The sequence below is a fragment of the Polypterus senegalus genome, chromosome 8 (assembly GCF_016835505.1).
Source record: "Polypterus senegalus isolate Bchr_013 chromosome 8, ASM1683550v1, whole genome shotgun sequence".
Classification (NCBI taxonomy): Eukaryota; Metazoa; Chordata; class Cladistia; order Polypteriformes; family Polypteridae; genus Polypterus; species Polypterus senegalus.
Genome location: NC_053161.1, coordinates 82,359,250 through 82,384,481, shown reverse-complemented (window position 1 = coordinate 82,384,481; position 25,232 = coordinate 82,359,250). Strand labels below are relative to the sequence as shown.

The following is a 25,232-nucleotide window of genomic DNA, read 5'->3' as shown; positions in this document are numbered from 1 at the left end:
TGGCGTTAGCCAACTTGCTGACCAACCACAAGTGTTACCTGGTAGGTAACCACCCATACAATCGGATTGTGATTCAGAATATGAATGCCTTGAATGTAATTACCCAGATCTACATACTGTCAAATAAACGAACCACACGCCGTGGCGCAACATTATAGGCTACGCCTCGGATGCTGACGCTCGAGGTTTGATTCCCGACAGCAACACTCATAACAGTGACAAAACAATTACATTGACAATCATGTTACATTATTTTTAAAATGTTTCCTTTTCTTTTTCATTAATTCTTTAATACACTACTTCACTGCGAAGTGCGGGTATTTTTCTAGTGTAATATAATACACTAGTTGTCACTTACTGTATCTGTTAAAAAAAACCTGTCAATACATCAAGAACTATAAAATGACTATATGCATAATTTTAACTGACAACTGTAGGAATATGAAACATATCTGTCATCATCATCAGGCAATTATTAGAGGCAAGAAAAAATACATAGTAAATAAACACAGGGACCAAAAACAATCAAATTTTATTGTACATACCTGTACTTCCTAATAAGGTATTTGCAGTGCCTTAGAAGATACTCTTTTGTTGGACGACAAAGCTTCAAAGACCAAAAATCATCCAGCCGCATTTTAGGTGAGCAAGACTTGCCAGGATTTCCCCCAAACAAATAATGCACCTACATAAAGATATGTCAGTTTAAAACATTTAAAAACATTCAGTACAGGTAATAAAATTAAATTACAGCACACATACACTGTAGTTCACTGAAACATGAAACTAATGTAAAGAGCATAATCGATAAAGAATAGGAACAATAACCAGTTAACCCATTTGTATGTTTCCCTTTGAAGGTGTCTGAAATAACAGAACAATTTTATTCAGCCTTCATCATGATTACCAGTATTTCTTCAAGAACCTCCCCCCTCATAAATGCAAACCAACAGGACAGTCAGCAAGTCTCTGCTCATGTTCACTATATAGAGATATATTTATGTTCTCCCCACTGCTGTCTGTGATCAGCCTTTACTGATGCACAAATAACTAATTTGGTGCAAAATGTATGTACTTGTATTTAAAGATTTTTATATGTGTGTGAGTGTGCCCTGTAATAGGATATCCATCAAATTCATTGCCGTTTCTTGCTCTGTGCCCAAAGCCACTAGGAAAGTGTCCACTTTCTTGTGCATGGACGTGTAATATATAATATATAGATACAGGTAATGGATTCATCTAACTGCAGTTAGCTGTTAGAATATGAAAAATATGCTACACATGGAATTAATCCTATTATGTTGTCTCCGGCTAGTTTTTGGCTGCTTAATGAAACTCACTATTTAAATGACTACATATTTTACATTTCAAAAACACAATGAATAAAAGCTCATCTTAGATTTTTTACTACAAAAGGACATTAGACATAAAATAGACCATGGCTTTTATTTCAACCTTTGCTGGTTTATTTGAGGTTTCTTTTATTTACACTAAAAAATGGATTTTAATGATGAATTATGATACTTACATTAGTATTCAGGTCTAATGCATGTTAAGAACACCTTTCCTAGTAATAACAGCTTGAAGTCTTTGTGGTGCTTATTTATCAGCCTTGCACAAAGATTATGTGTGATTATATGTTCAGCTCATCATAGTTTCTTCAGCAAAGTCACAGATTTTCATTGGCACTAAAGTTAAATCTTTCACTAGGCCATTTAAAGGAATTCCCTTGAGATACTGCAGTCTACTTTTGGTTTTGTGTGTATTTCAGCACTGTACTGGTAAAGGGAAATCTGCTTAAAAACTATTTTTTTCTAAGAAGACTTAAAACAAATTTCCCTGCAATGGTTTAAAAAACACTACTATTTATTTATTAGCCCACCATTCTCTCCTTTCGGGTCTCAGTTATGATCACTACACAAGTTCTTCTATGAAACCCTATTACGGCTTTTACTTTCTCTAAGGTCAAGTTTCAAGTGTCTTTTAGGCATTCTGCCTGATGCAATGAGACAACTGGTAGCTGTAATGGTCAAAGTGTACAATAGACAGGGACTTCATGGGGAAACATTTCAAGCCCTGGTCCCCATTACAAATGGGGTTTAATGGTTTACCCAAGCCTCTTAGTGCCAGATAGACACACAATGATCCATACAGACACTTACAGCCCTGGACAACAAATGTCATTACAGACTTGTTATTACTCAATCTCACATGTTGCAATGAACTGAATTTGTGGAAAGTAAGGATCTACTGTACTTGGATTTAAAAATCTTTATATGGGGGGTAAAGCTAATTCATACGCTGATCTAAAGCACAAATATTGAAGTTTTGGCTGCAATTTTCATCCCAACCGGTTTTAAAATTAGTGAGCCATTTTGAGCTGTAACTAATCTCATTGCTTAATTAGTTGACCTATTTTCCTCCTCTTATTTTGCATTCAGAAAAATACAATATGAAGTTTACATTTATATGAAATTAAGATTTTTGCCATAGATTTAAATGGTTGGTTTTTTTTTTAAATTTGATTTGATCAGCAAAGCAGACAATAACACTGAATGCTAGCAAATAATGGCTTAAATAACCTGAAAATTAACAAAGAGGAAACAAATAAACAAGGAATAAATCCATAAATTGTTTATCCAGTAATTATTTAGAATAACCAGTTTGTAATTTTTAAAGTAACACAAGAAAACAGCTTGCTTATATAAAAAAAAAAATAAATCCAATTCAAAGAAGAAAATGATTGAGTCAGAAACCTGCAGCCACAAGGGGCACCCCAGGACTAAACTTGAAAATTCCTAATCTAAAGCATGTTGTTTAATATATGGTGGATGTTTACATGAGTCTAGAGCTTCCCAACTGTTTTCATCTACAGAGACAGTACTTTATCCTTGAACACTAATGCAAGTACAAATAAAGAATGATGACATTGTGGAGGCTAGCACATACAGGTAGGTATAGGATTTTGCTATGAAACAACACAATAATGGAGTAACAGGGTAAAGCAGCACAGTGTCTTAAAAGCACTTCAAAAATTTGGAATTTGTTGTTAAATATGGAGTATTGTATTGAAATTAGAAATATCCCTTTCCCTGTTTCTTCAGTCCTGACATTAAAATATATAAAAAAAGGTATGACTGCAGCAATAAAATCAAAAGTTCAAATTCTTCCATGTACATATTCACTGAGTCTTTACTTTACACCTCTAAATAATCCTCACTCATAAATTGTGATATGAACAGCGAGACTAAGTTTGCAACCTAGAAATTAAATGATCACATCTGTTCACCACTGTACTGTGGATTAACCTGCCTTTGGGAAATTCTGCTTGCACATACAGGATGGATTATAAAGGTTGTATAACAATTGGGAAAAAGCATTATTAAGTAAAGTAACTTGTTAAGTAATAGGAAGTGCTAAGAGCAGTACCAGATATTTAGTGGTAATTATTCATTTTCACATGCATCATCAATACAGCTACGCTATGAAACTGACATATTGGACACCTAATCTGAATATTTATTGAGACATGTCATTTTTTTATTTTAAGACATCTGCTAAAAAAACAACTCTCAATTTCCTCATCTTGAACATTTGAGTACGACCTAAAAACAGAAATTGTAAAAAGATGTGTAAACTTCTCTTGTAAAATAGCAGCATTATAAAACTTCTAAAAATGTCTGAATATTTTTGCATGGCACAGTAAACTCAATGATAAATAAGTAAAATACTGTATGCTTAATGAGTTGCCTTATCATTTTTAAGTGACAAGTTACAACTCTGAACTTACTGATAAAAAAAACTTCACGTCTGTGATCAACTGCTTAACTCAGCATTCAACAAGTTGAGTGCAAGCAAAATGTAAATATGTATTAAATATAATACATAGTTAAGTATTCAAACACTCAAGTAGTCTGTCTCTGTTAATGGGAATTTATAACAGCAGAAATTGCTGTTTACTGTTCATAGATCAGTTTCTACCCGTGGGTCTGTAGCAAATTGTAATTTTTTTTCTTATCACAGGAGACTAATTTCTACTGCTAATTAAATACATTTTCAGTGAGCTGAAGTAAAACCACACGCTCAAAATTGTGATAACTGATAAAAGTCACTTTTGGCAAGTTATTAGAGGGTGAAAGGTTTTACTATTATTAAAGCAAAAGAACATAAAAATATTTGAATATTACTATATTTGATACTACTAACAAATGACACTGGCTAAGATATCATAGTAATTTTGGACTGACTGATGAATCAATTTATGGTAAATACAAAGCTAGATTTGAAAGATATAAAATAGTAATCTTTAATTGTAAAAAGAATGCTGAACTTTTGCAAAGGAAAGAATAATACTGACAGGTATATTATATGTAGGGTGCACTTGTAACTTAATATACTTATGTGAATGAAACAAAGTCCACTATAATAATAATACAGAAACAAGTACTGTGAAATACCCATTTCTCACTAAGAGTTAGTGTCTTGACCTTTTACTGAAGTGTAACAAAAAAGCAACCATTTAAAATTACTTTATGCATCTCATCATAAACAAGTTGATGGGCAAAACGTGGACAAGGTTCCTCTTCTTGAAGATTTTTACTTGGATTCTCCTTAATTGATTGATCATTCTTGTACACACATGACCTGTTAAGAAAGCAAAGGAGGAATAAAAAAAAATTATAAAAAAAACTAAGTTACAATAATTTGGATTAGAAAATCTACAGAAAAATAAATAGTGACCATATTTTAAAATAATAAACTGGGGAGTTTGGGAGGCATGTTAGTGTATTTTATTAAAGAATAAAAATAAAAGAAAATTGGTAAACAATTAGGTTAAGACATTTATTTCCTTAAATACATAAAATATTTATATTACCAACTAAATAAATGGTAATTGCAGAAATCAATTTTGAACTGTCAGCAGTCTCAATCAACCGACCTTCAACTATCGATTATGTCAATATTTGTAAGATGATAAATGTGAAACTGCCGTTTTTGCAGGATTACAAAACAAGGAAATTGTCTCTCATTTTGCACACCAATCCTTTTCAAAATGAGATGTAATAATGTATTTTATTTATTTAGCACCTAAGAATGATTCAACAAAGTTATAAAATAGCAATACTGCACATTAATAAAAGAAAAAAAAAATCATGCAAAAGGTTAACTTCTTGAAATTTACTAGAATAAAATTAAGGAAATGCAAAAAGAGATTTGAACTGTTTAATGAACTCCTACCTCCTAAAAAAACAAATAAAATTAAAGTAGTGAAACATTTTCACCATATGCTTTAGTATTATACCCAGGTATCCATTACCAAATAAACATAATCCATTGGCAGGGGATGGTGCCTATTATGAAAGCATCAGATTTACAGAAGAAAAGCTATTTATCAACACATAGTAGACCAATTTATAATATTCAAGAATGTGTGTTCCTGGGATGTAAGAAGAAACTTAAAAGTACCTGTAAACCAACACATTCAGAGGAGGACATGAAACACGAGAGGAAAATAAAATTCCATACCGTGTCAGGTACAATTCCTGAAACCTAAATTTTGCTGGTGGTAGATGCATTCCTCAATCATTACCAGAACACTCTATTTAGAGCCTTTTGAAGTACAACTGAATGCTTATTGCTGAATTTCTTGTAAATCACACTGGCTTGTTTTTTATTTATTTATTTTGATTTAGTGCCTGGTCTCTTGCACTTTGAAGCAGAGTACTCCTCTAACACTAGTAAAAGTTTTGATGAAGCAAATATTAAACATGAGAATTTAGGAGGTGGTAATGGCCCGGTTTTGAGTTTCAACACATAGTAAGTGTCACTGCACCTCTAATACTAGCTATAACAGGTTACGCATTACTGCTTACAAAGATGTAATTTCAGATTTGGCTTCAATCAAATAAAAACATTGAATTGTGTGGTGTGTTTACCTGGGGAAGAGATAGCAGCAAGATGCACTATGGGAAGAAGACAAGCAGGAGGAGGCAGTTTGATGGTCTGTACAATGTTAAGCTGGGAAACCTTGGGTTTTCATGTTTTTCCAATTCATGTGGATGTTACTTTAATAGGTACCTCCCACCTAATGATTACTGCAGACCATTTACACACCTTCATGGTAACGGTATTTTTTGATTGCAGTGGCCTTTTTCAGCAGGTTAATGTGCCCTGTCACACTGAAAAAATTGCTCAGGAATGGCTTGAGGAACATAATAAAAAGGTGAAGGTGTTGTCTTGACCTCCAAATTCTGGCAGCTAGAACATAAACTAGCAGCCAACATTATTGCAATGTACTCCTTTCAGGATTACAACTATTTTAACTAAACTACAACTATTTTAACTAAAGACAGAAAATCTGGGCATATCTAACCAGTCATAGCATCATCATACTGCCAATCTGTGTCCTTTAGGTTTGATTTAAAAAGCTTTATTGTACAGGGTGGGCCATTTATATGGATACGCCTTAATAAAATGGGAATGGTTGGTGATATTAACTTCCTGTTTGTGGCACATTAGTATATGTGAGGGGGAAAACTTTTCAAGATGGGTGGTGACCATGGTGGCCATTTTGGATCCAACTTTTGTTTTTTCAATAGGAAGAGGATCATGTGACACATCAAACTTATTGGGAATTTCACAAGAAAAACAATGGTGTGCTTGGTTTTAACATAACTTTATTATTTCATGAGTTATTTACAAGTTTCTTTTTGTTTACAGCCATTGACATGTCGCAGAGGTTAACACGTGAGGAGCGAAGAGAAATTGTGTTGATGTCTGGTGAACGCAGTAACCAGGTCATTGCAGCAGATTTCAATGCAAGACACCCTACGAGACCACCCATCTTCCATGCTACAGTTAGCAAACTGCTTGCTAAGTTTCGTGAAACTGGTTCAGTGTTGGATTTGCCAAAATGTGGACGCATGAAAACTGTCACTAATGAAGAAACATCAGTGGCTGTCCTAGCTTCATTCAGCAAGAGCCCACAGCGTAGCACTCGCCGCATGTCACTGGAGAGTGGCATTAGTCGAACATCCCTTCGGCGGATATTAGCTACTCACAAATGGCACCCTTACAAACTCCAGCTACTGCAGCATCTCAACGAGGATGACCCAGATCGGCACTGAATTTGCAGAATGGGCAAAACAAAAATTGGAACAGGACCCTCAGTTTACGCAGAAGATTTTGTTCAGTGATGAGGCAAACTTTTATGTGAATGGTGAAGTTAACAAACAAAACCACCGCTATTGGTCTGACACTAACCCACATTGGATAGATCCCTCCAAGACTGTTGGAACAAAAAAATTGATGGTATGGTGTGGTATATGGGGTACAAAGATAGTGGGGCCATTCTTCACCAATGGAAACCTCAAGGCCACTGGATATACGAAATTGCTACATGATGATGCGTTTCCCTCTTTATGCACTGAAGCTGGCACGTTCCCTGAGTTTTTCCAGCAAGATGGTGCACCACCACATTATGGGTGTCAGGTCCGAGCATTCCTAGATGAACAGTTTCCTGGAAAGTGGATTTGTCGTGTGGCCAGTTGAATGGCCCCTAAGGTCTCCGATCTGACCCCTTAGACTTTTATCTTTGGGGTCATCTGAAGGCAATTGTCTATGCTGTGAAGATACGAGATGTGCAGCACCTGAAACTACGGATACTGGAAGCCTGTGCTAGCATTTCTCCTGCGGTGTTGCTATCAGTGTGCGAAGAGTGGGAGAAGAGGGTTGCATTGACAATCCAACACAATGGGCAGCACATTGAACACATTTTATAAGTGGTCAGAAACTTGTAAATAACTCATGAAAGAATAAAGTTACGTTAAAACCAAGCACACCATTGTTTTTCTTGTGAAATTCCCAATAAGTTTGATGTGTCACATTACCCTCTTCCTATTGAAAAAACAAAAGTTGGATCCAAAATGGCCAACTTCAAAATGGCCACCATGGTCACCACCCTTCTTGAAAAGTTTCCCCCTCACATATACTAATGCGCCACAAACAGGAAGTTAATATCACCAACCATTCCCATTTTATTAAGGTGTATCCATATAAATGGCCCACCTTGTATATGGCTCTAAACAATCTAGCATGTTCTTACATTTTGGACTTCTCGTCCACCAATATTACTAATTTTACACCAGTTTCCAGGAGTGAAGATTAAACAAACTTGTAAGGTGACTTTTTTCCACAAATCAAAACGTTGGAATACTTTACCATTAGAGATGCATTTATGACAGTACAAGTGAACACATTAAAAAAAAAAAAAAAAAATTACTAAAAAACCCTCCTCTTTAATCTGTCTTTTGTGATCACTTAAGAAATTACTAGCATCACTAGCTTTCATTCATACTTAAGGGAGGAGGAAAATGGTTCTCTTCATTAAATACAATTCTATTTGTTGTTTAATAGGCTGGCTGCCAATCACTACTTTTGAGTGTTATTTTTTTTTTCAGTATTCTGTGGTAGCAGTATATTCCGTTGCCTCAATGGCCTAAGTATACTGCGAGGATAATGAAAGCTCAACAAGAGTATGATATTAATGGTGACACAATCATGGACTGTAGATTCCTAGAGGGCACTATTAACTATTTTTATGTATGTAAATGTACTATATAAATAAATGCCGTTGTTGTAGAAACCCCTGAGTGACTTTATGTTGACCTTACATTGTCTTTAGTTTAGCAACACTTAAGCAAATGTGGATGAACATTAATAAAAATTAAAAAATGGAAATTCAAACACTCTCTGTCCACCCAACAACTCCTTAAGCACTTTCTTTGAAATCTTGGATATTCATATGTTTTAAGTACACTAGAACGCTAAGGCACATAAAATGCAAATTTACCAATGTGTGCAACAGAATGAGAAAAAAAAAAGTATTTCTCCCACTCTAGCCTTGAAACTTGTGGTTTGGCTCCTGTCTTACATCAAGTACTGTTTCAAATACGTACCTGAAGGGTCTACACCTATACAACATTTCAGAGAAACAATAGTAGTAGTATTCATGAACAAATATTAATTAAAGGGCAACCAAAAAATATAAAGAATATAAAGAACACATGGCTAAAAGTTTTGTTTTGCCAAGCTCTCAGCAAAACATGTTTGTAAGAAAAAGCTGAAAATCTTTTTTATTTGAATAATTCACCAATGCGGACAAACAAATATTTTTGATTGATTTAATCTATTTTCTAGACTTAACTTAGTCAGTCTGCATATCTCTTTACTATTTTAACTGTTTAAGAAGCATATTTAGTTATCAGTCTGCTTGGAAGTAGACAGTTTTATTAAATCAAAATCATATTATGTGATATCATCTACTGTTAAATTCTGCTCAGTACTTGGAAGCTTTATATTTTTACACTCTCATTCAGTTCACATTATCTAGTATTAGTATAAAAAAAAAAAAAAAAAAAAAAAGATGAGCATAAAGAAGTGATCGGATGTGAATCAACCTTTGTATTGGAAAACATAACACTTACCTGCTTTTTGCTTTTTATCTGGTTTTTATAGTCTAGTAATTGTCATTGAGAAGGAAAGAATGTAAAAACAATTTCTAGATCGGGCTTGAGAAACTCCAAAGAATATCCGTTCTTAATGATCTGTTATTTTTCAACCATTTGAAAAGGATGACTGTAATTTTAACAAAATTTGATTGTAATACATTTTCACTAAAACACAAACCTCTGTTTATATATTTAACCTAAAAATTTCCATAAAAGAGCTAGTTACTATATTTTAAATTAGTTGACACATTCTTATCAGAGACATTAGAGTATAATAGCATGATAATGTAAAATGTATTAATAGTTTCTTACCAGCTGTTTCTTGCTATGTCATATATCCAGAATGAGTTTCTCACATTTTCCTCTCTCTTATCCTTATCTTTGCTAAGCCCAGAAAGAACATGTATCTCATTGAGTTCTGGATCAATTGTGGCTCTCTGTGTAAAACCTGTCATTGGGACTACAACACACACATATATAAATAAATACAATAAGCAAAGGCAAATAGATATAAACAAATATTTATATACAGTGAATGAACACTTTATTAAGTACATATGCAGAATTGTGCAATTGAGAAAGGAGAAGAAAAAAAATAATAAAAAAGACCCATCTAGCAAGCAGCCGTTCTATGGGTAAATGCACCTCTATAATCCATCCATCCTCTTCCGCTTATCCGAGGTCGGGTCGCGGGGGCAGCAGCTTAAGCAGAGAGGCCCAGACTTCCCTCTCCCCGGCCACTTCTTCCAGCTCTTCCGGGAGAATCCCAAGGCGTCTTCCCCGGGGCCTCCTCCCGGTTGGATGTGCCCGGAACACCTAACCAGGGAGGCGTCCAGGAGGCATCCTGATCAGATGCCCGAGCCACCTCATCTGACTCCTCTCGATGCGGAGGAGCAGCGGCTCTACTCTGAGCCCCTCCCGGATGACTGAGCTTCTCACCCTATCTTTAAGGGAAAGCCCAGACACCCTGCGGAGGAAACTCATTTCAGCCACTTGTATTTGCGATCTCATTCTTTCGGTCACTACCCATAGCTCATGACCAAAGGTGAAGGTAGGAGCGTAGATCGACTGGTAAATTGAGAGCTTTGCCTTACGGCTCAGCTCCTTTTTCACCACGACAGACCGATGCAAAGCCCGCATCACTGCGGATGCCGCACCTATCCGCCTGTCGATCTCACAATCCATTCTTCCCTCACTCGTGAAAAAGACCCCAAGATACTTGAACTCCTCCACTTGGGGCAGGATCTCTCCCCCAGCCCTGAGAGGGCACTCCACCCTTTTCCGGCTGAGGACCATGCTCTCGGATTTGGAGGTGCCGATTCTCATCCCAGCCGCTTCACACTCAGCTGCGAACCGATCCAGAGAGAGCTGAAGATCACGGCCTGATGAAGCAAACAGGACAACATCATCTGCAAAAAGCAGTGACCCAATCCTGAGTCCACCAAACCGGACCCCTTCAACACCCTGGCTGCGCCTAGAAATTCTGTCCATAAAAGTTATGAACAGAATCGGTGACAAAGGGCAGCCCTGGCGGAGTCCACCTCTCACTGGAAACGGGCTCGACTTACTGCCGGCAATGCGGACCAATGTCATCAATGTCCTCCTTGAACCGTCACCTTATCGTGGTGGAGGGGTTTGCGTGTCCCAATGATCCTAGGAGCTTTGATGTCCGGGGCTTTATGCCCCTGGTAGGGCCACCCAAGGCAAACTGGTCCTAGGTGAGGGATGAGACAAAGAGCGGTTCAATAAACCTCCAATGAAAAATAAAACTGTGGACGACGTTTTCCCTTGCCGGACGCTGGTCACGGGCCCCTTTGGAGCCAGGCCTGGAGGTGGGGCTCGATGGCGGCGCCTGGTGGCGGGCGGCACCCATGGGGCTGGCGGGCACAGCCCGAAGAGGTAACGTGGGTCCTCCTCCCCATGGGCTCACCACCTATGGGAGGGGTCAAGGAGGTTGGGTGCAGTGTGAGTTGGGTGGTGGCCGAAGGCGGGGTCCTTGACGGTCTGATCCTCGGCTACAGAAACTGGCTCTTGGGACGTGGAATGTCACCTCTCTGAAGGGAAAGGAGCCTGAGCTAGTGCGCGAGGTCGAGAGGTTCCGGCTAGATATAGTCGGACTCACCTCGACGCACAGCTTGGACTCTGGAACCAATCTCCTTGAGAGGGGCTGGACTCTCTACCACTCTGGAGTTGCCCCCGGTGAGAGGCGCCGAGCAGGTGTGGGCATACTTATTGCCCCCCGACTCGGAGCCTGTGCATTGGGGTTTACCCCGGTGGATGAGAGGGTGGCCTCCCTCCGCCTTCGGGTGGGGGGAAGGGTCCTGACTGTTGTTTGTGTGTATGCGCAGAACAGCAGTTTGGAGTATCCACCCTTTTTGGAGTCTCTGGAGGGGTTGCTAGAGGGCATACCTTCTGGGGATTCCCTCGTTTTGCTGGGAGACTTCAATGCGCACGTGTATACATGTTTATTTCCTTTATGTGCATTGGAACAACAAAAAAAAAAAAAACAGAAAAAAAAAATCAAAATCTGACATAATTTCACACAGAACTCCAAAAATGGGCCGAACAAAATTATTGGCACCTTTTCAAAATTGTGAGTAAATCGTTTTATTTCAAACATATGATACTCGTTTGAACTCACCTGTGACAAGAAACAGGTGTTGGCAATATAGCAATCACACCTGATCCAGTTAAAATGGAGAAAAGTTGACTCAACCTTTCTGTTGTGTGTCTGAGTGTGCCACACTAAGCATGGAGAACAGAAAGAAGAGCTGAGAATTGTCTGAGGACGTGAGAACAAAAATTGTGGAAAAATATCAACAATCTCAAGGCTACAAGTCCATCTCCAGAGATCTTCAAGTTCCTTTGTCCAATGTGCGCAACAATCAAGAAGTTCACAACACATGGCACTGTAGCTAATCTCCCTGGACGTGGACGGAAGAGAAAAACTGATAAAAAAACTGCAATGAAGGATAGTCCGAAGGGTGGATAAACAGCCCCAATCAACTTCAAAACATATTCAAGCTGTTCTGCAGACTAAGGGTGCAACAGTGTCAGCTCGAACTATCTGTTGACATCTGAACGAAATGAAACGCTATGGCAGGAGAGTTAAGAGGACCCCACTGCTGACACAGAAACATAAAACCAGACTGGAGTTTGCGAAAATGTACTTGAGGAAGCCAAAATCCTTCTGGGCGAACATCTTGTGGACAGATGAGACCAAGGTAGAGCTTTTTGGTAAAGCTCATCATTCTACTGTTTACAGAAAACGGAATGAGGCCTACGAAGAAAAGAACACAGTACCTACAGTCAAACATGGTGAAGGTTCTAAGATGTTTTGGGGATGTTTTGCTGCCTCTGGCACTGGATGCCTTGACTGTGTGCAAGGCATCATGAAATCTGAAGACTACCAAAAGATATTGGGGCGCAATGTAGGGCCCAGTGTCAGAGGTCATGGGTGTTCCAGCAGGACAATGACCCCAAACATACCTCTAAAAGCACCCAGAGATGGTTATAGACAAAATGCTGGAGAGTTCTGAAGTGGCCAGCAATGAGTCTGGATCTAAATCCGATTGAACACTTATGGAGAGATCTCAAAATTGCTGTTGGGAGAAGGCGCTCTTCAAATCTGAGAGACCTTGAGCAGTTTGCAAAAGAAGAGTGGCCGGAAATTCCAGTTGAGAGGTGTAATAAGCGTGTTGATGGTTATAGGAAGTGCCTGATTTCAGTTATTTTTTCTAAAGGCGTGCAACCAAATATTAAGTTGAGGGTGCCAATAATTTTGTCCAGCCTGGTTTATGAGTTTTGTGTAAAATTATGTCAGATTTGGCTTTTTTTTCTCTGTTTTTTGTGTTGTTCCAATGCACATAAAGGAAATAAACATGTGTATACCAAAACATTTGTAATTGCAACAATTTTCTGGGAGAAATGGTGCATTTTCTGGGAAAATTTCAGGAGTGCCAATAATTTCAGCCATGACTGTATATGCTAGCTTGAGCATGTTTAATTAACAAGGGGAATTGTTTGAGCTACTGAGTGTCTCATTTTATAGCCATTTTTGTATATTCTACACAAACCCCATATCAGCAACACTACATTAACATTATTTACCTGCAATACTTTTACTTAAAGCAATTTACAAATATTCTGCAATTATCAAGGAATAATTAACTGAACGTCTAACAAAAGTTTACAGTAATCCAGATTAAGTTTAAAAAAAAAAAAACACCACATGTAGCATGCTAGATTTGTTTATAATGCCAGTTAAGTGCAGTGCGTGGAGGTGGGTGGGTGGTCAAGGACTGACTCATGAAACTAACAGACTGTCCATTTTCTTTTACAGTCGAATCAAAACAATATTACCCCTCATTACTTTAGGCAATGCATGTTGAGTGGACAGTCAGCTGTAGTGCAGACGGTGTATAAAACTGAATGTTGGCAAAGGTAACTAAAACGTGCAGTGCCAAATAGACTGTTCAATAGGGTACAACATACACAATATAAACATACCAATTATTTTCATTGTGTTTAATGTGGAAAACAAGATATTGTTTCCATTGATGCTTACCAGCTGTACCATAAACAGCGGTATATCAAAAATCTCAAGTGCAAGGCGACTACCACAATGCCATTACATCCAAAAGTAAACCACAGGAGTAGGAAAATCAGCCTATAATGTGTGCACAGCCCGAAGAGGTAACGTGGGTCCTCCTCCCCATGGGCTCACCACCTATGGGAGGGGTCAAGGAGGTTGGGTGCAGTGTGAGTTGGGTGGTGGCCGAAGGCGGGGTCCTTGACGGTCTGATCCTCGGCTACAGAAACTGGCTCTTGGGACGTGGAATGTCACCTCTCTGAAGGGAAAGGAGCCTGAGCTAGTGCGCGAGGTCGAGAGGTTCGGCTAGATATAGTCGGACTCACCTCGGCGCACAGCTTGGACTCTGGAACCAATCTCCTTGAGAGGGCTGGACTCTCTACCACTCTGGAGTTGCCCCGGTGAGAGCGCCGAGCAGGTGTGGGCATACTTATTGCCCCCGACTGGAGCCTGTGCATTGGGGTTTACCCCGGTGGATGAGAGGGTGGCCTCCCTCCGCCTTCGGGTGGGGGGAAGGGTCCTGACTGTTGTTTGTGTGTATGCGCAGAACAGCAGTTTGGAGTATCCACCCTTTTTGGAGTCTCTGGAGGGGTTGCTAGAGGGCATACCTTCTGGGGATTCCCTCGTTTTGCTGGGAGACTTCAATGCGCACGTGTATACATGTTTATTTCCTTTATGTGCATTGGAACAACAAAAAAACAGAAAAAAAAAATCAAAATCTGACATAATTTCACACAGAACTCCAAAAATGGGCCGAACAAAATTATTGGCACCTTTTCAAAATTGTGAGTAAATCGTTTTATTTCAAACATATGATACTCGTTTGAACTCACCTGTGACAAGAAACAGGTGTTGGCAATATAGCAATCACACCTGATCCAGTTAAAATGGAGAAAAGTTGACTCAACCTTTCTGTTGTGTGTCTGAGTGTGCCACACTAAGCATGGAGAACAGAAAGAAGAGCTGAGAATTGTCTGAGGGCGTGAGAACAAAAATTGTGGAAAAATATCAACAATCTCAAGGCTACAAGTCCATCTCCAGAGATCTTCAAGTTCCTTTGTCCAATGTGCAACAATCAAGAAGTTCACAACACATGGCACTGTAGCTAATCTCCTGGGCGTGGACGGAAGAGAAAACTGATAAAAACTGCAATGAAGGATAGTCGAAGGGTGGATAAACAGCCCCAATCAACTTCAAAACATATTCAAGCTGTTCTGCAGACTAAGGGTGCAACAGTGTCAGCTCGAACTATCTGTTGACATCTGAACGAAATGAAACGCTATGGCAGGAGAGTTAAGAGGACCCCACTGCTGACACAGAAACATAAAACCAGACTGGAGTTTGCGAAAATGTACTTGAGGAAGCCAAAATCCTTCTGGGCGAACATCTTGTGGACAGATGAGACCAAGGTAGAGCTTTTTGGTAAAGCTCATCATTCTACTGTTTACAGAAAACGGAATGAGGCCTACGAAGAAAAGAACACAGTACCTACAGTCAAACATGGTGAAGGTTCTAAGATGTTTTGGGGATGTTTTGCTGCCTCTGGCACTGGATGCCTTGACTGTGTGCAAGGCATCATGAAATCTGAAGACTACCAAAAGATATTGGGGCGCAATGTAGGGCCCAGTGTCAGAGGTCATGGGTGTTCCAGCAGGACAATGACCCCAAACATACCTCTAAAAGCACCCAGAGATGGTTATAGACAAAATGCTGGAGAGTTCTGAAGTGGCCAGCAATGAGTCTGGATCTAAATCCGATTGAACACTTATGGAGAGATCTCAAAATTGCTGTTGGGAGAAGGCGCTCTTCAAATCTGAGAGACCTTGAGCAGTTTGCAAAAGAAGAGTGGCCGGAAATTCCAGTTGAGAGGTGTAATAAGCGTGTTGATGGTTATAGGAAGTGCCTGATTTCAGTTATTTTTCTAAAGGGCGTGCAACCAAATATTAAGTTGAGGGTGCCAATAATTTTGTCCAGCCTGGTTTATGAGTTTTGTGTAAAATTATGTCAGATTTGGCTTTTTTTTCTCTGTTTTTTTGTGTTGTTCCAATGCACATAAAGGAAATAAACATGTGTATACCAAAACATTTGTAATTGCAACAATTTTCTGGGAGAAATGGTGCATTTTCTGGGAAAATTTCAGGAGTGCCAATAATTTCAGCCATGACTGTATATGCTAGCTTGAGCATGTTTAATTAACAAGGGGAATTGTTTGAGCTACTGAGTGTCTCATTTTATAGCCATTTTGTATATTCTACACAAACCCCATATCAGCAACACTACATTAACATTATTTACCTGCAATACTTTTACTTAAAGCAATTTACAAATATTCTGCAATTATCAAGGAATAATTAACTGAACGTCTAACAAAAGTTTACAGTAATCCAGATTAAGTTTAAAAAGAAAAAAAAAAAACACCACATGTAGCATGCTAGATTTGTTTATAATGCCAGTTAAGTGCAGTGCGTGGAGGTGGGTGGGTGGTCAAGGACTGACTCATGAAACTAACAGACTGTCCATTTTCTTTTACAGTCGAATCAAAACAATATTACCCCTCATTACTTTAGGCAATGCATGTTGAGTGGACAGTCAGCTGTAGTGCAGGCGGTGTATAAAACTGAATGTTGGCAAAGGTAACTAAAACGTGCAGTGCCAAATAGACTGTTCAATAGGGTACAACATACACAATATAAACATACCAATTATTTTCATTGTGTTTAATGTGGAAAACAAGATATTGTTTCCATTGATGCTTACCAGCTGTACCATAAACAGCGGTATATCAAAAATCTCAAGTGCAAGAGCGACTACCACAATGCCATTACATCCAAAAGTAAACCACAGGAGTAGGAAAATCAGCCTATAATGTGTGCACAGCCCGAAGAGGTAACGTGGGTCCTCCTCCCCATGGGCTCACCACCTATGGGAGGGGTCAAGGAGGTTGGGTGCAGTGTGAGTTGGGTGGTGGCGGCGGGTCCTTGACGGTCTGATCCTCGGCTACAGAAACTGGCTCTTGGGACGTGGAATGTCACCTCTCTGAAGGGAAAGGAGCCTGAGCTAGTGCGCGAGGTCGAGAGGTTCCGGCTAGATATAGTCGGACTCACCTCGACGCACAGCTTGGACTCTGGAACCAATCTCCTTGAGAGGGGCTGGACTCTCTACCACTCTGGAGTTGCCCCGGTGAGAGGCGCCGAGCAGGTGTGGGCATACTTATTGCCCCCACTCGAGCCTGTGCATTGGGGTTTACCCGTGGATGAGAGGTGGCCTCCCTCCGCCTCGGGTGGGGAAGGGTCCTGACTGTTGTTTGTGTGTATGCGAGAACAGCAGTTTGGAGTATCCACCCTTTTTGGAGTCTCTGGAGGGGTTGCTAGAGGGCATACCTTCTGGGGATTCCCTCGTTTTGCTGGGAGACTTCAATGCGCACGTGTATACATGTTTATTTCCTTTATGTGCATTGGAACAACAAAAAAAACAGAAAAAAAAAATCAAAATCTGACATAATTTCACACAGAACTCCAAAAATGGGCCGAACAAAATTATTGGCACCTTTTCAAAATTGTGAGTAAATCGTTTTATTTCAAACATATGATACTCGTTTGAACTCACCTGTGACAAGAAACAGGTGTTGGCAATATAGCAATCACACCTGATCCAGTTAAAATGGAGAAAAGTTGACTCAACCTTTCTGTTGTGTGTCTGAGTGTGCCACACTAAGCATGGAGAACAGAAAGAAGAGCTGAGAATTGTCTGAGGACGTGAGAACAAAAATTGTGGAAAAATATCAACAATCTCAAGGCTACAAGTCCATCTCCAGAGATCTTCAAGTTCCTTTGTCCAATGTGCGCAACAATCAAGAAGTTCACAACACATGGCACTGTAGCTAATCTCCCTGGACGTGGACGGAAGAGAAAAACTGATAAAAAAACTGCAATGAAGGATAGTCCGAAGGGTGGATAAACAGCCCCAATCAACTTCAAAACATATTCAAGCTGTTCTGCAGACTAAGGGTGCAACAGTGTCAGCTCGAACTATCTGTTGACATCTGAACGAAATGAAACGCTATGGCAGGAGAGTTAAGAGGACCCCACTGCTGACACAGAAACATAAAACCAGACTGGAGTTTGCGAAAATGTACTTGAGGAAGCCAAAATCCTTCTGGGCGAACATCTTGTGGACAGATGAGACCAAGGTAGAGCTTTTTGGTAAAGCTCATCATTCTACTGTTTACAGAAAACGGAATGAGGCCTACGAAGAAAAGAACACAGTACCTACAGTCAAACATGGTGAAGGTTCTAAGATGTTTTGGGGATGTTTTGCTGCCTCTGGCACTGGATGCCTTGACTGTGTGCAAGGCATCATGAAATCTGAAGACTACCAAAAGATATTGGGGCGCAATGTAGGGCCCAGTGTCAGAGGTCATGGGTGTTCCAGCAGGACAATGACCCCAAACATACCTCTAAAAGCACCCAGAGATGGTTATAGACAAAATGCTGGAGAGTTCTGAAGTGGCCAGCAATGAGTCTGGATCTAAATCCGATTGAACACTTATGGAGAGATCTCAAAATTGCTGTTGGGAGAAGGCGCTCTTCAAATCTGAGAGACCTTGAGCAGTTTGCAAAAGAAGAGTGGCCGGAAATTCCAGTTGAGAGGTGTAATAAGCGTGTTGATGGTTATAGGAAGTGCCTGATTTCAGTTATTTTTTCTAAAGGGCGTGCAACCAAATATTAAGTTGAGGGTGCCAATAATTTTGTCCAGCCTGGTTTATGAGTTTTGTGTAAAATTATGTCAGATTTGGCTTTTTTTTCTCTGTTTTTTTGTGTTGTTCCAATGCACATAAAGGAAATAAACATGTGTATACCAAAACATTTGTAATTGCAACAATTTTCTGGGAGAAATGGTGCATTTTCTGGGAAAATTTCAGGAGTGCCAATAATTTCAGCCATGACTGTATATGCTAGCTTGAGCATGTTTAATTAACAAGGGGAATTGTTTGAGCTACTGAGTGTCTCATTTTATAGCCATTTTTGTATATTCTACACAAACCCCATATCAGCAACACTACATTAACATTATTTACCTGCAATACTTTTACTTAAAGCAATTTACAAATATTCTGCAATTATCAAGGAATAATTAACTGAGCGTCTAACAAAAGTTTACAGTAATCCAGATTAAGTTTAAAAAGAAAAAAAAACACCACATGTAGCATGCTAGATTTGTTTATAATGCCAGTTAAGTGCAGTGCGTGGAGGTGGGTGGGTGGTCAAGGACTGACTCATGAAACTAACAGACTGTCCATTTTCTTTTACAGTCGAATCAAAACAATATTACCCCTCATTACTTTAGGCAATGCATGTTGAGTGGACAGTCAGCTGTAGTGCAGACGGTGTATAAAACTGAATGTTGGCAAAGGTAACTAAAACGTGCAGTGCCAAATAGACTGTTCAATAGGGTACAACATACACAATATAAACATACCAATTATTTTCATTGTGTTTAATGTGGAAAACAAGATATTGTTTCCATTGATGCTTACCAGCTGTACCATAAACAGCGGTATATCAAAAATCTCAAGTGCAAGAGCGACTACCACAATGCCATTACATCCAAAAGTAAACCACAGGAGTAGGAAAATCAGCCTATAATGTGTGAATGAACTGCTGGAAGAAGCAAACAGGTTCGTGTTTGCTTTGTAGGGGCATGCAAAAAACAGTGCACCCAGAGTGTAAAAAATATGTAAAAAGTAGTGCAAAGAAAAACAAACAGTTGTTTTCTTAGATTCAGTTATTGAATATATCGTTTGAGTAGATTTATTTTTGTAATCCATTCAAATTATTCAAAGAGTGACATTCGACTTCACAGACCCAGTAGAAGCATTTTTTAGTTCTAGCTATACACAAAAATACTCTATTTTGTACCCAAGTGTGTTATGTCATCTCTTGTCCTAAACATGAATATCAACATATCTAGCATGTCCTCCTTTGCTTTACCTGGTTAGCATACAGTAGGCAGCCGATCAGGAGCCTTTGCCATCCCTCCTGCAAGCGTGTAAACTTGATAGTTTATTTTTTACATTAGAAAAAGTTCTGCCAGTTGCTTTGTGCTTGCATTCTATTCAATGGAGCAGGAGTGGATAGAGAAACTCTATTGAAAGTAGGTGGCTGTTTTAGATGGCCGAATGAAGATTTTGTCAGAGATCAAGTGAATGCATGTCATATCCCACTTTGACACATTTTCATAAAACAGCATCCAAACTGGACTTAAACCTACTGATCACATGTGCACATGATACTGCAGAAGTACATTGCACATGGAACCACAGCACCCACAAGTTATGAACCATTTCAGAATGTGGATGAGACAGCTGGTTTATAATGTGAAGTTTACTGCTTTGTGACAAAACAAAATTTGTCCGCAGTGAAAAAATATTAGTTAGATGGACAATAATGGAATGGAATTTTATTACAAAATGTTGTTTGTATGAGGAAATGTTGTTTAGTAGTGAATAACTGTTACGGTTTGCAACACGACAGTTACAAGTGATGTAGTGATTTATGCTTTGACACTACTGTCAGGTATGGGTCAATTTGTTCAGATGTTCCGGTTATTCATATTCTTTTTAATAAAAGAGCACAAACATACAATTTATGCAGATTTTTTTCTTACTGAAAAAGACCAAGTGTGCAGGTTGTGTAGATCTGCTGGGTATATTACGGAAAATAATGTATTTAAATAGACTGAAGCCGTTTTTAAAATATTGATAAAGGATAGCATTGATACTAATTTATTTACTATGACAAAATGGTGTTAAAAACAAATTTTATAATGAGAAAACAATCTGTCTCCTGCAGGCTTAGAGACATGGTAATATCAAACCGGTTCATGGTTATTGTTTTTAAATATATGACAGAAATTTTGTATTCTAAAAATAAACAAAACTTTAAGGCAATGAAAAATTGGGGGTTCTGATTTTGGGAGTAATCTTTGAAATAGTTAATCACAAGCAATTCAAAATAACAAATCTTTACCCTCTTAATACTAGACTTGGAAAATGTAGCTCTACTTATTTATTTGGAATTATTTACCACCAGTTTAACTTACCAATATGTCAATATATACATCATCAACTTACCCATTCCGGAATCTTTCTTTGTACCATCAGATATTATTTCTACATGATCATGGTCAACATCATAGCTAAAAAAATCATTTAAATATGTCTTTGATCTTTGTCCTCCAAAAACATACAGACATCGATTTTTCTGTGAAGATGAAAAATAAAAGATTTTATTAAAAAAAAAAAAAAGTATGTCTTTCAGCTTAAAAAATGCAACTTTTAATTAATAGATAACAACACAGCTCAGACATTCTTTTCAAATATGATATGCCTTCCAAAAACAGATTAAAATGCAGATTGAGGGTGCTCCCAGAAATTTCATGTCACGTGGACAAGCAAAGAACCACAACAAAAATGAATATTTTAAAGGTTAAAATATTTTCATTGTTTTATTACAAAAACAGCAAATAAAAACACTTTTCTGAAGAGAGACTGAATTAAAATAACATAGAAATTATTACTAGACCGTTATGTTCACAAACAATGTTGATATGGAAGCATACAAACAATTCCACTTAGGACAGATACCTTTTTTCAACAAATTAATATTACTATAAGTACATTTTATTTACTGTATATACACACACAAATATACATATATATGTATATTATACACACACACAAAACGCAAGCAATACAGAAACCATCACTGATTTTGCGTAATCTTTTAATCAAAAATTAGAAGCAGCAAATTAAATATCAGGCCTCAGTGTATAAAAAGATTTTAAAAGTACAGAAGAAAAGAGAGCTGTGTAAGAATCCATAACAATCAAACGTAAGATAAATAGAAATGGCAAATTCATCTACAGATTCTGATAAATAAGGCACTATTAAATAAAAGTAAGCAATTATTTCATAATATTGCATTAAGTAGAAGAAAATATCAATAGATTTTATTAAAATATAAAACTGCAGTTCATACCAATTATTACTTACATTATGAAAAAGCATGCAGTGTCCTATTCTTGACTGAACATCTTCTGGACCAGCATTACAAGAATCGTCCCTTAAAAGTTTCCATGTATTTGAAATACAATGGTAAGCATACAATCCACTAAACTGTGGTTCATTTGTCCGACTGTCTTCAAGGTTGCCATTACATGTCAAAATTCGTCCACCAAAAGTATAAATGATGTGTTTCTCTGAGTCCATGCACATCTAAGTATAAAAGAGAAAAATAGCAATAGAAAATTAGCCAGGTTAACCTAGCCACATGAGCAATGAGCATGATTTTAATTAGTATGAATTTCTATAAGCTAAAGAACTGAATATCCTAACTTTAAAACATCTACTTCCCTAAACTGTAAATAATTTTGTGCAGCCTTTATCTTTGACCTCAAATTCTAAAAATCAATGTGCTACACAGTAATTGGTATGATTTTCCATAAAAAACAAATTTTACCTGATGATCGAAGACAAGCTTAGGTCCACCATCTGATGATGTGTCCTCACTTAATAATGTCCAAATATTTGTATCAATATCATACCGATAAAAGTCGCTTTTCAGAGATTTGCTATTTCTTACTGATGAGTCCAAATACCTCCCTAATGTGTATATTTGTCGCCTTTGTGAGTCAATACACATTTTATGACATGATCTGGCACTAGGACCATTCTGCAAAAATGAAGGACCAAACAAATAAATAAAAACACAAGAGCTAATTTTAAGTTTTTCCAAGTAAATAAAAACACATTACTAAACAATCTCCGATTAAAAAGTAGAATGTTCCGTTTAGAACAAATCAAAACATCAACACTGTACATGAAATGACATCATTAAGGACTAACCCAGTATACTCATCTACTGTATATGTAATTTATTAAAAGGAAAAAACAACAAAACAAAAAAAGACCAAACATTTTTAGGTAACACACACAGATAAAGAGCACATCATTAAATGTTGTATCCCCTGCCATATCATAGCACAGGTTTTCACTACGGATACACTTAAAACTCTCATTTTCTTTTATCAAAAGAGTACTGAACTTGAAAGTGGAAAAAAAAAAAGTTTATGAAGAAACTGGGTATAAAATACAAAAATATAAATATCAGTAAATCACTACATTTTTCATATAATAGGAAGGAAGAATATGCAGTACTGGGAAAAACTTAAATTGATGACTTCTTCACAAGAGAAACAAGGACACCAGTTGCGTATAAAAAACAGTCCACCAAAAAGAAATGGCACTCCATATCAGTAAAATTTTACACATATATATATATATATATATATATATATATATATATATATATATATATATATATATATATATATATATATATATATATATATATATATATATATGCGCACACATACATACATACATACATATACACACACATACACTCACCTAAAGGATTATTAGGAATACCTGTTCAATTTCTCATTAATGCAATTATCTAATCAACCAATCACATGGCAGTTGCATCAATGCATTTAGGGGTGTGGTCCTGGTCAAGACGATCTCCTGAACTACAAACTGAATTTCAGAATGGGAAAGAAAGGTGATTTAAGCAATTTTGAGCGTGGCATGGTTGTTGGTGCCAGGCGTGCCGGTCTGAGTATTTCACAATCTGCTCAGTTACTGGGATTTTCACGCACAAGCATTTCTAGGGTTTACAAAGAATGGTGTGAAAAGGTAAAAACATCCAGTATGCGGCAGTCCTGTGGCTTAAAATGCCTTGTTGATGCTAGAGGTCAGAGGAGAATGGGCCGACTGTTTCAAGCTGAAAGAAGAGCAACTTTGACTGAAATAACCACTCGTTACAACTAAGGTATGCAGCAAAGCATTTGTGAAGCCACAACACGCACAACCTTGAGGCAGATGGGCTACAACAGCAGAAGACCCCACCGGGTACCACTCATCTCCACTAAAAATAGGAAAAAGAGGCTACAATTTGCACAAGCTCACCAAAATTGGACAGTTGAAGACTGGAAAAATGTTGCCTGGTCTGATGAGTCTCGATTTCTGTTGAGACATTCAAATGGTAGAGTCAGAATTTGGCATAAACAGAATGAGAACATGGATCCATCATGCCTTGTTACCACTGTGCAGGCTGGTGGTGGTGGTGTAATGGTGTGGGGGATGTTTTCTTGGCACACTTTAGGCCCCTTAGTGCCAATTGGGCATCGTTTAAATGCCACGGGCTACCTGAGCATTGTTTCTGACCATGTCCATCCCTTCATGACCACCATGTACCCATCCTCTGATGGCTACTTCCAGCAGGATAATGCACCATGTCACAAAGCTCGAATCATTTCAAATTGGTTTCTTGAACATGACAAGGAGTTAACTGTACTAAAATGGCCCCCACAGTCACCAGATCTCAACCCAATAGAGCATCTTTGGGATGTGGTGGAACAGGAGCTTCGTGCCCTGGATGTGCATCCCACAAATTTCCATCAACTGCAAGATGCTATCCTATCAATATGGGCCAACATTTCTAAAGAATGCTTTCAGCACCTTGTTGAATCAATGCCACGTAGAATTAAGGCAGTTCTGAAGGCGAAAGGGGGTCAAACAGCGTATTAGTATGGTGTTCCTAATAATCCTTTAAGTGAGTGTATATATACACATATATATATATATATATACACACATATATACACACATATCTATATATATATCTATATATATATATATCTATATATATATATATATATATATATATATATATATATCTATATATATATATATATATATATAAAATACCAGCAGTGGAGAAGTAGTGTGTTAAAGAAGCAATGAAAAGAAAAGGAAACATTTTGAAAATAACGTAACATGATTGTCAATGTTATTGTTTTGTCACTGTTGTGAGTGATAAGTGTTGTTGTCATATATATATATATATATATATATATATATATAAAAATATAAATATAAATATATATATATATATATATATATTTACACACACACACAAACATATATATATACATATCTATACATATACATACACACACACATACACACACATATATACACACAAATACATATATATATATATATATAT

The 25,232-nt window shown here is 37.8% G+C and overlaps 1 protein-coding gene across 1 annotated transcript in view; it reads right to left on the bottom strand.

Annotated features, from left to right (window-relative positions):
- mkln1 (muskelin 1, intracellular mediator containing kelch motifs) overlaps positions 1 to 25,232 on the bottom strand; it is a 108,183-nt gene that overhangs the window by 22,816 nt on the left and 60,135 nt on the right. Inside the window, exons 10-15 of the mRNA XM_039761355.1 lie at positions 22,620 to 22,832; positions 22,154 to 22,375; positions 21,233 to 21,362; positions 9,822 to 9,969; positions 4,530 to 4,644; positions 546 to 685 (exon numbers count right to left, since the gene is read on the bottom strand). Of these exons, the coding sequence (XP_039617289.1) occupies positions 546 to 685; positions 4,530 to 4,644; positions 9,822 to 9,969; positions 21,233 to 21,362; positions 22,154 to 22,375; positions 22,620 to 22,832 (968 nt within the window). The remainder of the gene's footprint in view (positions 1 to 545; positions 686 to 4,529; positions 4,645 to 9,821; positions 9,970 to 21,232; positions 21,363 to 22,153; positions 22,376 to 22,619; positions 22,833 to 25,232) is intronic.